The sequence below is a fragment of the Procambarus clarkii genome, chromosome 30, assembly GCF_040958095.1.
Source record: "Procambarus clarkii isolate CNS0578487 chromosome 30, FALCON_Pclarkii_2.0, whole genome shotgun sequence".
NCBI lineage: Eukaryota > Metazoa > Arthropoda > Malacostraca > Decapoda > Cambaridae > Procambarus > Procambarus clarkii.
In genome coordinates, this window is record NC_091179.1 from 17,010,967 (window position 1) to 17,028,923 (window position 17,957).

The 17,957-nt window shown below is 46.3% G+C and overlaps 2 protein-coding genes across 2 annotated transcripts in view; both read right to left on the reverse strand.

Annotated features, from left to right (window-relative positions):
• LOC123765565 (trichohyalin-like) overlaps positions 1-74 on the reverse strand; it is a 4,840-nt gene extending 4,766 nt beyond the window's left edge. The window contains exon 1 of the mRNA XM_069333958.1: positions 1-74. This exon is cut by the window's left edge and continues 29 nt beyond it. The gene's annotated coding sequence lies outside the window, so the exon portion shown is untranslated.
• A 7,760-nt stretch (positions 75-7,834) lies between these two features.
• On the reverse strand, positions 7,835-10,448 carry LOC138370083 (golgin subfamily A member 6-like protein 22). The gene is made up of 2 exons (XM_069333954.1): positions 8,046-10,448; positions 7,835-7,984 (listed from the first exon to the last, which is right to left on the reverse strand). Exon 1 carries the CDS (start codon positions 10,429-10,431, stop codon positions 8,758-8,760), a length of 1,674 nt encoding a protein of 557 aa, XP_069190055.1. The 5' UTR covers positions 10,432-10,448; the 3' UTR covers positions 7,835-7,984; positions 8,046-8,757.
• Positions 10,449-17,957: the final 7,509 nt, after the last annotated feature.

Genomic DNA, 17,957 nt, shown 5'->3' on the forward strand with positions numbered 1-17,957 from the left:
TCCAGGTACCGTTGGGTTGGTGGTTCCCCGTGGTACCGTCAGGAGAGGCGACCAACGTGTACCTGCAGCAGTGGGGGATGATAAACAAGATGAGGTACAGAAGGAGGCGGCCACTTAAATGAGAAATACAGCAGCTGAGAGAATTTTTTGGGGGGGTTTGGAGTTGGGGTTATGACCTATCAACCACAGGAGGGGTTTTGGGGCTACCACAACAGCTTACTGGCTTACCAGCAAGACTTATTTTGTCAGCATAGTTCAGAACTAAAGTAAGCTCGGTGTTTATTGCTACGAAAGCCCTTTTATACTAATACAAAGGAGACAAGTACTTGTCCAGACTGTCCCGACTCTCCTTAGACTGATTCAAAGTACAGTGAGTGAAGTTACTTGCCGCACGCAAGTTACCACTAGACTGATAACTCCGTCACTAGCCGACTGTCCGTGGGTTTTGCCTCCACTAACTTGTCCTCCCATGACAACACAATAATACTCGGTCTCTTGGGGAAAAATAACTCTTCACCCCTATAACAAAAAACATGTCCATATTACTCGGGGGACTTGTGCACGACCTCCAGAATCCTGGGCCAGGCAATGGTCCTATATCCTTTACTGGTCTCATTGAGATCGACGACAGTGCATACCTTGGTGGGAGCTGTCGTGCTAGGACTGTGGGCTGATGGTCGTGGTTGTCCCTTCTCATGGCCTACACGTTCATGGGAGAAGAGAAGATTGATTGATGAAGATTAAGTCACCCAAAAGGTGGCACGGGCATGAATAGCCCGTAAGTGGTGGGCCTTTTGAGCCATTACCAGTATCAAGAGCTGATACTGGAAATCTGTGGAGGTGCGACTGCACCCTGCGTGACGAGAGATGTCTCCCGTCGGAGAAGAGAATCCACTGCACCTCTGATATAGTTACTGAAATGCTTCCACCTCCTCACCCCTCACACCTCAGATATTACGTTGTTATGAGAGGAAATACTTAGTCACGTTAGCAATAATCAACAGAGATGGGTGTAATGAGACATATGAACAATCTGTCTCACATTGTGTGGAAAATCCATACATTTTCTAGTGTGTGATTTGATGGAGAGGGGGGGGGGGACCTGCTGCCTGGGTAACAGCTTCTCCCCCGTATCAACCTACCCTGGCTTTGCGCCCTGGTGAGGCCACTCCAGACCGACAACCAGAGCGCAACTCCATAGTCTCCTGAGACTGATGGATGCCTACTGCTACTACTGATTTGGTCAACATTTGTCAGCCACATTATCGTGACTCTTCATCTGCATATAAACAATTATTTTAATGTAAATCTAGCCGTTTGTTCCAGATTGTGGGGTTAGATGCTTGGGGCTAGCCTCACCAAACTTTGAGGGGAGAATTGTCTAGATGGCCATAGAGAGGTCGGGATAGAGGCCCAATGTCCCCCTCTTTGCATAAAATGGCATACAACACTAATTTCCAATCCTACTAAATATATAAAAAAAAAATCATCATTAAGATTTATTTAATTAAATGATTCCATACTCACTAACATTCGTCTAGCATATTAAATGTTAGCTTCTCTTGTCCTTAAAAGAAACGGACACTTAATATGTTTGATGAATCTGAGTGATTCATCCCACTGGGTTGAACTCACCAACCAGAATAACCACTAACGACTTGGCCACATTTGGCGCGCTTTTCATCACGGCGGCGTCATATAACCCTCCCCCCCCCGGATCACGTGACAGCGTAATTCACGGTTACAATCAGTAACCAACAATCTGCAAGCACACACTGTTACAACAATCAAAAGGTGAGCTCTATAGCCAACAATTCGCTACCATTGTCGGCAATACAGAGGTACGAGGCACGCAACATAACAATCCACAGGTACACAATCCACAGGTACACACACACACACACACCACAAGCACACAAGCCGCAAGTACAGGTTCAAATACACATTATCTTCATCACTATCTTAAAGTACACATTGTCTTCATGGTTACAGTGATGAAGACAAAGTATATTGAAGACCTCGGGCCTCCACCACCCCGAGCTAACGCCGAGTATCAGAGCGTCCTCACGAAATAAGGTCACGACTCCATCTTCCGTAATCGATTCATCTCGCGCAAAAAATAAGACGCTCAACTCAACAAATCACTCACGAGAAATTGATTGAGGAGGAGAGAGTGTCGAGGAGGTGCTTCATGGGTCCGCTGACTGTCAGGGAGCGGCTACCGTCCGCGGCATGGTCCTCCTCCTTCAGGAAGGTGTGGGGTCGGAAGTCCTTCACCGCCACCACCAGCGACGCGCCATTGGGGAACCTGGTTCGCATCACCAGATAGGCCAGATGGATGAGGTTAGTAAAGTAATTGATTATTCCGCCATGTTGAAATACTCTTTAATATGTGGATGATGTATTAATATACACATAGTGATGCTGTTTAGCCAACTCGTCCTACTAATAGAACGTCGCATTTTAGCGTATACTCTAAGGCCAAAAGTAGTCGTACTAGAAAATGAAAGCGGTTGGCGACATTGACGCCCTGTTCCGTTTTCTGTTTTGGGTCCTCTAGGTAGGTTAGGATCAGGGCACTTTAGTACGATAGTTTCTTGACGTTGGGAAATGTTAGGAGGACGAGCTGGATTAGCTTTGTGACTGGTGACGCCTGTGGGAGAACTGTCAGCAACAGTCGTACGACTACGGTACGACCACCACCCCCACAGTACGACCACCACCCCCCACGGTACGACCATGCTCGCCACCACAGTACGACCACCACCACAGTACGACCATGCTCGCCACCACTGTACGACCACCACCCCCACAGTACGACCACCACCACAGTACGACCATGCTCGCCACCACGGTACGACCACCACCAAAGTACGACCATGCTCGCCACCACGGTACGACCACCACCCCCACAGTACGACCATGCTCGCCACCACTGTACGACCACCACCCCCACAGTACGACCACCACCACAGTACGACCATGCTCGCCACCACGGTACGACCACCACCCCCACAGTACGACCACCACCACAGTACGATCATGCTCGCCACCACTGTACAACCATGCTCGCCACCACTGTACGACCACCACCCCCACAGTACGACCACCACCACAGTACGACCATGCTCGCCACCACTGTACGACCACCACCCCCACAGTACGACCACCACCACAGTACGACCATGCTCGCCACCACTGTACGACCACCACCACCAACCAATGATCAACATACACGCAAGTGATAAAAAAAAAAACAGTATTTTTTGGAAATCGTAAATACAGAACTAGTGTTGTTTGTTCATACGAATAAAAAATATAATTATCTTCGAATATACAGACTAACATTGATCTAGCAGTGCTCAAGGCTGCACCATCCCCTGGGACCCTCCCTGGGACCTTCCCTGGGACCGTCCCTGGGACCCCTACACCAGTAGTGGTCCCTCTCCCTGGGACCATTATTCCGGTAGACAAGAATGAAATGAGCCCTCACTGTGTGCTTGTTTATTTGTTTATTAATTCACGCGGGCATATATATATATATATATATATATATATATATATATATATATATATATATATATATATATATATATATATATATATATATATATATATATATATATGTCGTACCTAGTAGCCAGAACTCACTTCTCAGCCTACTATGCGAGGCCCGATTTGCCTAATAAGCCAAGTTTTACTGAATTAATATATTTTCTCTAATTTTTTTCTTATGAAATGATAAAGCTACCCATTTCATTATGTATGAGGTCAATTTTTTTTTATTGGAGTTAAAATTAACGTAGATATATGACCGAACCTAACCAACCCTACCTAACCTAACCTAATCTATCTTTATAGGTTAGGTTAGGTTAGGTAGCCGAAAACGTTAGGTTAGGTTAGGTTAGGTAGGTTAGGTTGTCGAAAAAACATTAATTCATGAAAACTAGGCTTATTAGGCAAATCGGGCCATGCATAGTAGGCTGAGAAGTGAGTTCTGGCTACTAGGTACGACATATATATATATATATATATATATATATATATATATTTCATTGAATATGACCGCATATTCTGTATTTATTATTTTCTGGTTTAGGGCTTCTATCCCTCTAACTATTTTCTTAGCATCAGGGCTTAATTGAAATAGGAGTTCTCCAAAACTCATTTTCGTACTTTTAAGGTGAAGAAAAGAAGTGATTTACTATAGAGTGTATTACACTTATTTGTATAATTTGCACGACGTTTCGAACCTCCATGGTTCATTCTCAAGTGAACAGATCTTACAATACTAGTTGATTTTATACCCGCATTAGGTCAGGTGATAATACAATGAAGGTGAAAACATGGGGGGATACATAAGGGATAAACATAGGGGCTGCAGAAGGCTTATTGGCCCATACGAGGCATCTCCTATCCAAACACAAAGATTAATCCAGTGTAATTGGCCTGTTATGTTGGACATTGTCTTCTGTGTTGGCATCGATATGTTCTTGTCTTGTCCTTACTCTCATGGTGGGTAGAGTAAATAGTTCCGTGATTTGGGTGTTCATGGTAGGTCGCTCTATTCTTATGTGAATTGCCTCAAGAATTTGTAATCTTCTTGAATCTTGGGTTTTGTCTATTATGCAAGTATTCTTGTTCAACATTTCTCTTGTTAGAGTAATGTCATGGGCTTGTCTCATGTGATTCCTAGGGGCACCAGATTGAAGATGGCATGTTAAACGCCTCGTCAGCTTGGTCGACGTCATACCTATGTACTTACATTGAAGGTTACATCCTTCGTGGGGGCAAGTGTACATGTATACAACGCTTGACTGCTGTAGAGGGTTCTCCGTCGGCTTCGGGCTGTTTTTGATAAGGAGTTCGGAAGTCTTCTTGGTTTTGTAGAATATTATCAGGTTTATGTTTTGGTTAGGAGTAGTGCTTTTTACTCCTTTACGGATTATTTCTTTCATTATTCTTTCCTCTTTTATATGTTCACTGTGCATGGTTGATTTGTTGATACACTCCAAGTAAGTTTAGTCTACAATCATCAGCAGATTTCCTAGAATTGATCAAATCTACCCAGCCCGATGGAATCATCGCTTCTTTGGACGTTGAATCCCTTTTTACCAACGTCCCAGTCGACACAACCATAGGAATGATACTGGACAGAGTATACAGAGACGAGAGCACCCCCAAATTAGACATACCTGAGCCACACTTGAAAAGTCTTCTCGAAGCATGTACAAAGGAAGCCCCTTTCATCAGTCCACAAGGAGACATGTATTTACAAATAGACGGAGTAGCAATGGGCTCCCCCTTAGGAGTTTTATTTTCTAATTTTTATATGGGAACCATCGAAGATAGGGTCTTCAGTAGCAGACAAAAACCAACTGTATACTGCCGTTATGTAGATGACATATTCGTAATAGTAAAAGACTCAGATGAACTAATTGACCTAAAAAGACACCTAGAGAGAGAGTCAGTACTCCGATTTACACATGAAAATAGTGAAAATAACAGTCTGCCATTCTTGGATGTACTAATAACAAAAACAGGAACCTCTTTAAGCACCAACGTATATACCAAGCCCACCAACATAGGATTATGCCTGAACGGTAGAAGTGAGTGCCCCCAAAGATACAAAGCCAGTGTTCTCAATGCTTATATTCGTCGAGCGCTTACCCACTGCTCTGAATGGAGCAACGTGAGTAGAGAGTTTGAAAGAGTAACTCAGGTATTGGTGAACAACGGATATAGCAACGCGGAAATAAACGCTGCTATAAGAAGACACTTGGACCGTTGGTATAATTCAGAACCTAGAACAGAAACCACAACACCCCCAATAAAATTATATTACAAATCAACCATGCACAGTGAACATATAAAAGAGGAAAGAATAATGAAAGAAATAATCCGTAAAGGAGTAAAAAGCACTACTCCTAACCAAAACATAAACCTGATAATATTCTACAAAACCAAGAAGACTTCCGAACTCCTTATCAAAAACAGCCCGAAGCCGACGGAGAACCCTCTACAGCAGTCAAGCGTTGTATACATGTACACTTGCCCCCACGAAGGATGTAACCTTCAATGTAAGTACATGGGTATGACGTCGACCAAGCTGACGAGGCGTTTAACATGCCATCTTCAATCTGGTGCCCCTAGGAATCACATGAGACAAGCCCATGACATTACTCTAACAAGAGAAATGTTGAACAAGAATACTTGCATAATAGACAAAACCCAAGATTCAAGAAGATTACAAATTCTTGAGGCAATTCACATAAGAATAGAGCGACCTACCATGAACACCCAAATCACGGAACTATTTACTCTACCCACCATGAGAGTAAGGACAAGACAAGAACATATCGATGCCAACACAGAAGACAATGTCCAACATAACAGGCCAATTACACTGGATTAATCTTTGTGTTTGGATAGGAGATGCCTCGTATGGGCCAATAAGCCTTCTGCAGCCCCTATGTTTATCCCTTATGTATCCCCCCATGTTTTCACCTTCATTGTATTATCACCTGACCTAATGCGGGTATAAAATCAACTAGTATTGTAAGATCTGTTCACTTGAGAATGAACCATGGAGGTTCGAAACGTCGTGCAAATTATACAAATAAGTGTAATACACTCTATAGTAAATCACTTCTTTTCTTCACCTTAAAAGTACGAAAATGAGTTTTGGAGAACTCCTATTTCAATTAAGCCCTGATGCTAAGAAAATAGTTAGAGGGATAGAAGCCCTAAACCAGAAAATAATAAATACAGAATATGCGGTCATATTCAATGAAACCAATGAAACATGTTTGAAAGAAAACCTGCTGCCAGTATATATATATATATATATATATATATATATATATATATATATATATATATATATATATATATATATATATATATATATATATATATATATATATATATATATATATAGGCACTCCAGCCTATATAGTGTCATTTACATTTACAAAACCCTGTTCTGAAACTCTCCCTGGACAGATGCAATAGAACCCATAATCATCACACCAGAAATAAATATCTCTTTGATATCTCCAGAGTCTTGATATCTTTTATATATCTTAACCTATGTAAACACTCTATGCAAATAAAGGAACCTAGTCTATGGAACTCACTCCCTAACGAATTGAAAAGCAGTCCAACTTTTGCCTTATTGAAAAATAAAACCAAAAAGTACCTAATTTCCAATTTAATTATGCTAGGCTTCCCCAATATATGTACCTAAGCCATACAACTTTACCATTGTAATCGTTGCTATCATCTTATATCATGGTTGTTATATTGAACGTATATTCTATTGTATTATACCTGGAAATAATCCTCAAATTATGCTACAATATACCTGTTGATAACCCTCAAATTTTACTTTAATGTACCCACTAATCTTTGTCAAATTTTCTTGCAATGTACCTGTTAACATTTTTTCAATTTGGCTAGAAATTACCTATATGCTTAGGTACATATTATATATATGTATATATATATATATATATATATATATATATATATATATATATATATATATATATATATATATATATATATAATATATATATATATATATGCAATTTGACGATCACAAAACACAGATCATTTTATGCGGAAAATCCACAGAGAAATATGAAATGAGGTGAACGTTTCGGCTTGTTAAAGCCTTTGTCAACACCAGACTCAACGTTAACGATGTTAAGGCTTTAACAAGCCGAAACGTTCACCTCATTTCATATTTCTCTGTGGATTTTCCGTATATATATATATATATATATATATATATATATATATATATATATATATATATATATATAATTGAAAAAAATATAAAATATGTGTAAAGAAACCCACCTGAAGCCTGCAGGGTCGTGTCTGAGAGAGGCGAGAAGAGGACGAGAACGTAGGACTTCCCATAGCGGTCTCACCATTCTACGGACACTTCACCAGGAGTCCCTACGTCCCTGAACACCTCACCAGGGGTCCCCTACGTCCCTGGACACCTCACCAGGGGTCCCTACGTCCCTGAACACCTCACCAGGGGTCCCTACGTCCCTGGACACCTCACCAGGGGTCCCTACGTCCCTGGACACCTCACCAGGGGTCCCTACGTCCCTGGACACCTCACCAGGGGTCCCTACGTCCCTGGACACCTCACCAGGGGTCCCTACGTCCCTGGACACCTCACCAGGGGTCCCTACGTCCCTGGACACCTCACCAGGGGTCCCTACGTCCCTGGACACCTCACCAGGGGTCCCTGCGGCCCGGGAATCCTTATGGCCCCGGGACAGTAACGTGTCTCGGGACACCTTACCAGGGATCTTTATGCCTGGGAACACCTTATGGCCAGGTACACGTTAAGGCCGGGGACACCTTAAGGCCGGGGGCACCTTACCAGGGATCCTTACGGACCTGGACACCTTAAAAAGGATTTTCCTAATTGTTACAACTGATTTTCAGCAGAACAAACGATACATACTTTTACGACTAACTCTCATTATTATGAGTGTTGTGATTGTGATTGTGAGTGTGTTGTCACACGCTCTCACTGCTACCCCTACACCACCACCACCACTACCACCACCACCACTACCACCATCACGCTCACACTGGTGCTCCACCACCACCACTGCGAGGGATGAGACCAAGTTGCTACACAGGCAGCCGTGGACTAAGCAAGCACATGTACTGCGCATGTGCAGACACCAACCCCACGGCCACAATTGTAGCTAATAGTTAACACATTTAAGATACAGGGGTGACCCCTCTAGTCTGAGAGGCAGCGGCGGCCACCCCGACTCTCCCCTCAATGGCGGCAGCAGAGAGGGCTCTAGGAGTGACTCCTCTAGCTCCTCCCTCTGGTACCGTAGAGCCATCGTCGCGAGACTGGCTGTGAGACATACAGAGCCGTAACCAGACTTTTAGCCATGGAGGTAACTTGAGGGAGAGGCAGCAGCGGGGGCAGAGGGAGGGGCAGCAGGGAGGGCAATAGGAGTGGCAGCGCGGGAGGTCGACTTGTGAAGCACCCTTGAAAAACACGCAGTTGAATTCGCCTCTCGTCTGCCTCTCCTTCCTGTCCTTCCTGTGATCGTATGCGTCTAGGAGATGGTTCAGCTCGGATTTCATCTCGTCTCGCTCTGACTTATAGACTTCAAACTGCGCCATCTTGTCTGAGAGCTCTCGATCCTTCACATTGTACTGTTCTTCCTTCGCCTTCTGCACTTCATCAAATATCCTCTGGTCATCGTAGTATCTGTCCATCATCTCTTGAAGTTCTCTCGTTATCTTCTGTCGCTCTTGGTCCCTTTCCTGTATCTGCTTCTGGATTTCACTCGCCCCTTCCTCATTCAGTGAGTGCATGTCCTCGTATCGCCGGATAATATCTCTCTCTTCCATTAACCTCATCAACTCATCTTCCATTTCTCGTAACTGGCTACCCAGTTCTTTCATGTACTTCGTTCTCGAATAAAACTCAATCTCCCTGTTAATGATATCTTGGTACTGATGTTCCCTTAACTCATTCACCTCTTCTGTCAGTCTCTCTACCGCAAGGTAGTTCTCTTGCAACTGGTGCAACAAGTCACTTATTTCCATTACGATCTGTGTGCAATCTGTGCACAGTCTGTGCTCAAACTCTTGTTGCTGTCGCTCCATAGACTCGACCAGTGCTCCTATGATCGCCTCTTGATTAATGCTCAACTCGTTTATCATTTCTCTCACCTTCTCCATCATTTGTTTGATCTCTTCCTGTTCTTCCTTGCTTCTTTGAGCTTCGTCTTCCTTGGTTCTCTGAGCATCATCTTCCGTGCTTCTCTGAGCTTCGTCTTCCGTGTTTGTCTGATCTTCGTGTTGATCGCTTCTCTTATCTTCGCCGTCCTGTTGCGTCTTCCTCGTCTCAGAAGCATTCGATAATTTCGATGAAGGAGGAGGTTCCTTCCCTCGGTACTGGTGCCTCGAGCGCTGGGCGTCCTTCCCGGCGTCCCCCAGGTCTTCCTTCCCGGCGTCCCCCAGGGCATCCCCCAGGACCCTGGTCAGGGCCTCCAGCGGCGCCGTCAGGGCCGTCAGCATCCAGCAGGTGGCCAACTGAGGAGCCTCGCCGACCCGCCGGTGCATGTCGGCCAAGGAGGACTTGAGGAGCCAGGTGGCCAGAAGGCCGAAGGTGATGGCCAGAGCGGCCAACATGGCCACGGCCAGAGCGGCCATCATGGCGTGGGCCAGCGCGGCCATCAGGGCCCGGGCCAGAGTGGCCATCAGGGCGTGGGCTAGAGCAGCCATCAGGGCGATGGCCAGCGAGGCCATCAGGGCGATGGCCAGAGCGGCCATCACGCCGACGTGGCCAGCGGGAGAGTCCGCCAGGAAGCGGCAGCAGAGAGAGTACAGCTGGGCAAGAGGGCGGAGGAGAACACCAAGCTCAGGCATGTTGCGCTTTCTCTCGTTTGTTTACAGATTAACATTACTGTTTTGCCAACCTTTTTTGGTGATATCTAAATTCTATAAAAGAGGGATGATGTGAGACTGTTGCCTGAGTGATACGACGGTGAACCATGCATGTCTTGCTCTCTCTCTCTCTCTCTCTCTCTCTCTCTCTCTCTCTCTCTCTCTCTCTCTCTCTCTCTCTCTCTCTCTCTCTCTCTCTCTCTCTCCCCTCTATCACCTCTCTTTCTCCTCTTTTCTCTTTCTCTACCACCTCTCTCTCCTCTCCTCTACCACCTGCTGGGGGAGAACTAGCGGTCGTACGTATCGTTCAGGGATTAGTTGAGTATTACGTCCAAACGTCCTCCTGTCTCTGGAGGCTACAACGGCCAGAATGATAGCGAAGATTCGTCTCACTGCGAAGAATCTTATCACAGAATGATAGCGAAGATTACACATTGCGGAATATTGGCTTTATTAGTATGTGTAAGTCTTGTCCCTATAATTGTACTTTACTCATATGTACTTTGTTCACACACATTCTTCTGAATAAACATTATTGTTATTATTATTATTATTATGCTTATGGGGAGCCGGTCGGCCGAGCGGACAGCACGCTGCACTTGTGATCCTGTGGTCCCGGGCGCTGGCGAGAAACAATGGGCAGAGTTTCTTTCACCCTATGCCCCTGTTACCTAGCAGTAAAATAGGTACCTGGGTGTTAGTCAGCTGTCACGGGCTGCTTCCTGGGGGTGGAGGCCTGGTCGAGGACCGGGCCGCGGGGGACACTAAAGCCCCGAAATTATCTCAAGATAAGAGGAGAAGATGCTAGGCTTGTCCAGGAAGCGGCTGACCCCCAAAGACGCATTCATCAATGTTAACGCACTGAGTATTCAATTCTGTTTTGTCTGAAATAAAAATGTAATATTATTTCATAATAGAATGTGCTGACTTGTTAGGCGAACTGAGGCTCACCTAAACTCACCTGTCTCACCTAAACTTAGGCGAGCTAAGTTTAGGTTGCGTTGGCCACTATAAGTATTGGCCGTAGGTGATGAAGAATGTACAGAGGCATTCTGTACATTCGTACATTCTGTATATTCGTCTACAGCTTCTGCTGTATCCGAACAGAAGCTGTAGACGAAATAGCGCTCGGAAGGAATACGTAAGCCACCAGTTATGAATTTTGTGTAAATGCGCTACACGAAACTTTTGATAGTGATCAACATGGGCGGGTACGGGCATGGCCCTGTTAAAAGGTGGCCAGCTCCCGTGGTGACCCCTACAATTTAGCGGAGGTCCTAGCAAATTAGCGGAAGTCCTAGCAACTTAGCGGAAGTCCTGGCAACTTAGCGGAGGTCCTAGCAACTTAGCGAAGGTCCTAGCAACTTAGCGGAGGTTCTAGCACCTTAGCGGAGGTCCTAGCAACTTAGCGGAGGTCCTGGCAACTTAGCGGAGATCCTGGCAACTTAGCGGAGATCCTGGCAACTTAGCGGAGGTCCTATCAACTTAGGGAAGGTCCTAGCAACTTAGCGGAGGTCCTAGCAACTTAGGGAAGGTCCTAGCACCTTAGCGAAAGTCCTAGCAACTTAGCGGAGGTCCTAGCACTACGTCGATCCGGTAAAAAAGATAAAACTACAGTATTTTTCGGGATCATCACAGACTGCAGTTGTTTTTGGAAGAGATTGTCTTGGTAGAGTTCCCATACTATAATACGTGCTGCTGCTGCTGCTGCTGCTGCTGTTGCTGCTGCTGCTGCTGCTGTTGCTGCTGCTGCTGCTGCTGCTGGTGGTGGTGGTGGTGGTGGTGGTGCTTACCTAAAAGTGGTAACGGCAAAGTAAAATGTAGCTCTTCATGCCCTGACAACTAGAATTGTTGAACAATGTTACGGTTAACTTTCCTGGAGCTCGAATGCTTTGGTGATACGACGAGGTTGTGATAAATCTGGCCTTAAAAAGTTGTGGATGGGTGGCTTCCACAATATCTTTTAGTGTATTCCACTTGTGTACCACTTGTACAAGGTACGAGTACTTCCTTCCATTTCTTATTTGGGTTAACAGTTTCGTCTCACTTCCACCAGTCGCTTGACTCACCTTATTAGCTAGTGAAACAACATGGAACTTACCATATACTCTGCTCATAATTTTGGTATTCTTAATTCCAAGATTAATTGCTTACATTCAGAATCCAAACTAATAGGGTCTCGTAGTACTGTTGGGATCGTTCTCGACTCATAACAGGGAATCCCGGATTCGATTCCCAGGCGGGACAGAAATAGTTTCCTTTCAACTAATGCACAGTTCACCTAGCAGTAAATAGGTATAATCCCGGGAGTTAGACAACCGTTGTGAGGCTGTATGCGGGAGTGGGTCAGTAATTCGACCCTGCGGGGGGACCTATATACAAGCCTAAAGTATATACTTTAGGCTGTATATACGCATTAACGCATTAATTAGTATTATCATTCACACTTCACCGGAAAGAACATCTTTCACAGTCCGTCCTCCCACATTAACCACTTTAGCCAACACAGAAAACGGATAAGAAAATGTTAACCCCATACTAATGCAAACTCAGCTTCTCTCCAAGTTAACCATAACCCCAGCAAAAGCGCCAGAAATTTCAAGCACTAGTACTCCCCACCCGGCCACAGCTTGTTAGAACAACACCTTCTAGAAGCACCTCTCATGACAGGGATTCATCACCCCCCCCTACAGATGTCTCCCCCCAAAAAAACACCCAAAATATAGAAGTAAAAATGGATAAACGATGGAAAGACATACATGGATGTTAATACAAAAGACAAAGTTAAGAAAAAAATAACAGAACATTCACAATAATCACAGAATTAAACATCATGTCATACTTTAACAGCCGACACTTGGTGGCTAATTTTATCGAGTCCGAGAGACCTTCTGGGTTGTTCCTAAACTCCATATTTATTACGATCTGATATAGACCCAGACATTATGACTACACCACACTCCAGTCACCAGGTGAGGCACACGAGAGCAATGCCATACTTACAAAAGACTCACATAGTTACAAAAGACTCACATAAACACCAACACTTACAAACACCTTGGCATCACACACTTGAGGGCCATCAAGACACATGAACAAGAAACACCACTAACCATCTCTGTAACACATGTTCGCCCGGACACTGGAGTGTCATTGTAAGGGCTAGTAAGACTAATTACACAAAACATACCAGTCATTCTCATGGCAGACCTCAACATCATACATTCCACTACAACAATATTAATCAACATGGTCAGCAAGTACACTGGTACTTGCTGACCATGTACAAGTACACTGCAAGTACACTGGTACCATTCTCAAGTCGACACAATCGACTTGAGAATGGTCCAGGACGGACCGAAACGTCGTCGTCCCTTCTCCTTCTAGTGTGTGGTCTGGTCAACATACTTCAGCCACGTTATTGTGACATCGTCTGCGTTTGAAGTTGTTACATCTTGTATGTGTTACATCTGACCTTTTAGACAACTGGTTAGGATTAATATCCTCCAACTTGTTCAGTATTTTAAAGGTCTCGGTTAGATCAGACCTGTTATGTCTGGTTTACAGTGCTGTTAGCCCTCTTCTGGGATGATTTTTGTCCCTCTGTTCAACTTTGTCCAGTAAAGATGTACCTTTAAGGTGAGGTCTTTATGCTTACGCGTGGTCGTTCAGCTGGGAGTGACCCAGAGTCTTGAACAGTTGAATTCTTGTCCTTAATGTTTGACTAAATCCATCACTTACCCTCCACCACCACCACCACCGTCCTGCTGTCAACATGGGGGGGGGGGGGGCAGGGTGGACCACCACCACTGTCAACATGGGGGGCAGGGTGGACCACCACCACTGTCAACATGGGGGGGCAGGGTGGACCACCACCACTGTCAACATGGGGGGCAGGGTGGACCACCACCACTGTCAACATGGGGGGCAGGGTGGACCACCACCACTGTCAACATGGGGGGCAGGGTGGACCACCACCACTGTCAACATGGGGGGCAGGGTGGACCACCACCACTGTCAACATGGGGGGCAGGGTGGACCACCACCACTGTCAACATGGGGGGGCAGGGTCGACCACCACCACTGTCAACATGGGGGGCAGGGTGGACCACCACCACTGTCAACATGGGGGGCAGGGTGGACCACCACCACTGTCAACATGGGGGGCAGGGTGGACCACCACCACTGTCAACATGGGGGGCAGGGTGGACCACCACCACTGTCAACATGGGAGGCAGGGTGGACCACCACCACTGTCAACATGGGGGGCAGGGTGGACCACCACCACTGTCAACATGGGGGGCAGGGTGGACCACCACCACTGTCAACATGGGGGGCAGGGTGGACCACCACCACTGTCAACATGGGGGGCAGGGTGGACCACCACCACTGTCAACATGGGAGGCAGGGTGGACCACCACCACTGTCAACATGGGGGGCAGGGTGGACCACCACCACTGTCAACATGGGGGGCAGGGTGGACCACCACCACTGTCAACATGGGGGGCAGGGTGGACCACCACCACTGTCAACATGGGAGGCAGGGTGGACCACCACCACTGTCAACATGGGGGGCAGGGTGGACCACCACCACTGTCAACATGGGGGGCAGGGTGGGTGACAGCAAGGGTGGCGCTGAGCTAGGCAGTGGTGGAAGTAAGTGGCTTAGTTTGGTCCAGCAGAATGTTCTGGTGATTGTCGACCCTCCTCCCTCACCCCCTCCCTCACTCTCTCCTCACCCCCTCCCTCACTCTCTCCTCACCCCCTCCCTCACTCTCTCCTCACCCCCTCCCTCACTCTCTCCTCACCCCCTCCCTCACTCTCTCCTCACCCCCCTCCCTCACTCTCTCCTCACCCCCTCCCTCACTCTCTCCTCACCCCCTCCCTCACTCTCTCCTCACCCCCTCCCTCACTCTCTCCTCACCCCCTCCCTCACTCTCTCCTCACCCCCTCCCTCACTCTCTCCTCACCCCCTCCCTCACTCTCTCCTCACCCCCTCCCTCACTCTCTCCTCACCCCCTCCCTCACTCTCCCCCACCCCCTCCCTCACCCTACCCCCCCTCACTCTCCCCACCCCCTCCCTCACTCTCCCTCCACACTTCCTCCCTACCTCTCCGCACCTCCTTCCTTCTTCTCCCCCATCTCCCCCCCTCCCACCCCAACACACTCTTAACCCCACGCCTACTCAGTGATATAGTGAGGTACTCATTAGTGGTACAATGGGTGACCCATTAGTGGTACAGAGACTGACCCAATAATGGTAGAGTGGGTGTCCACTAGCCCGAAGGTCTCCTTCTCTCAACCTCCAAGGAGCAGCAGCTCTGAGGAGTCGAACCCGGACCTTCTCTCCAGCGGTGCCAATAAGGCAATGAACTTTCCTCGGTAAATTGACCCACTTTCTCAGCATAAAGACGAGTCAAGCTCCTGCTAAAAATGCATTAGAGAGACAAAGGTGGTGTCGCTGTAGTGTAAAATCTCTCTCAAAAGAATCAACAATGCACACTAAAAGCCCCAGCACTTCCAGGGGGGAGATATTACCCCCGTGATGTAGGCCAGGAGGGAGGTGGAGAGGGTGAGTCTGTCTGTCTGTCCTAAGTTGGAGGCCAGACGCTCACTCAAATTTGCAGGGGGAATGGTCTTGGGTATGGGACGGTCATAGGCTTGTCGGGATTGAGCTAGTTTAAATGCCTTAAGATATAATAGCAGTTATCCACAACGCTCGGTAATTGTCGTAGAGTCGTTTATTGAGTTAAATGTGAAGTATGGCGTGTGATTGACGTTCTCGTAATATAATTTTTGAGAGTTAGTAGTCTCAATGGTTCTGAATAATCTATTTTTCCGAGAGAAAGGGGAGATTAATGGACAATAGATGTAGATATGAATGGATATATAAATATATATAAATAGATGGATAAATTAGAGAGACAGACAGACCGAGACAATGCCTGTCATATCGCCCGGTATACTATAATATGTTTGAATATAGTGTTACCAAAATCGCTATGTTCTCAAATACATAATAATACTTAAAAATATATATATATATATATATATATATATATATATATATATATATATATATATATATATATATATATATATGAGAATCAGGTGTATACCTTGGTTAGGTTTGTTTAGGTAAACGCCTAAAAAAAATTTTTTAATGGAAATGCAACTAATGATGTTTATTAGTTGAACAACACAACTAATGATGTTCGAACTTTTCTCGAATACTGCTTTACTTTTTTTATATGTTCGAATCACATCCCGCGCTCCCCCCCCCCCCTCCCCCTCACTCCACCACCCCTCCCCCAAGCACTCTCCCCCCCCCTCCTCTTCCTCCTCATCGCCACCAATATCGAAGTTGTTATCGGAGAGGGATTAAAACCCCCAAGTAATGAGGGGATATAGAGGCAGTGGGGAAGAAGGGAGGCCGCGAGGCGAGCGTGTCGGGGGACATAATAGTGAGAGTGATCAGGTCTGGACCCCCTCATGTTCACCGGAGCACACTTTCAGCCACGCTGAGGACACACACACTCTCTCAGCGTGAAGACACACTCTCTCTGCGTGAAAACACTCTCTCTCTCAGCGTGAGGACACACTCTCTCAGCGTGAGGACACACTCTCTCAGCGTGAGGACACACTCTCTCAGCGTGAGGACACACTCTCTCAGCGTGAGGACACACTCTCTCAGCGTGAGGACACACTCTCTCAGCGTGAGGACACACTCTCTCAGCGTGAGGACACACTCTCTCAGCGTGAGGACACACTCTCTCAGCGTGAGGACACACTCTCTCAGCGTGAGGACACACTCTCTCAGCGTGAGGACACACTCTCTCAGCGTGAGGACACACACACTCTCTCAGCGTGAGGACACACACACTCTCTCAGCGTGAAGACACACTCTCTCTGCGTGAAAACACACTCTCTCAGCGTGAAGACACACTCTCTCAGCGTGAGGACACACTCTCTCAGCGTGCCGCCATTGTTGTTTCTGGCTCGCCTCGAACGCCATACCACCGTTTCTCTTCCCCTTGTGTCCTCCCCCCTCTCTCATTCCCCTTCTTTTTCTTCCCCTTTCTCTTGTTTACTTTTTGTCAAAGTGTAATTTATTTCCGCTTTTAGTCTGCTGTTCTAATACAGTTTTCTTAGTCTAATATTCCCGATTCCTCTCATATGAACAGAAAAAAATACATCTCATATTTTTCCCCGTCTCTTCAATGGTTATTTCTCTTCTTATTCTTCATCTCTACCGTTTCTCCCTCTCATTGAGCTCCTCCACGTTTTCCCTATCTATCCTTCTCCTCCCACATTGTCTTTCCCACTTCTATATCATCACATTCTCTCTCTCTCTCTCTCTCTCTCTCTCTCTCTCTCTCTCTCTCTCTCTCTCTCTCTCTCTCTCTCTCTCTCTCTCTCTCTCTCTCTCTCTCTCCTCTACAGGTAGCTCTTCCACACAACACCTCCCTGTTATCAGGCCCGAGGAGCGGAGAGGCGGGTCCGAGAGC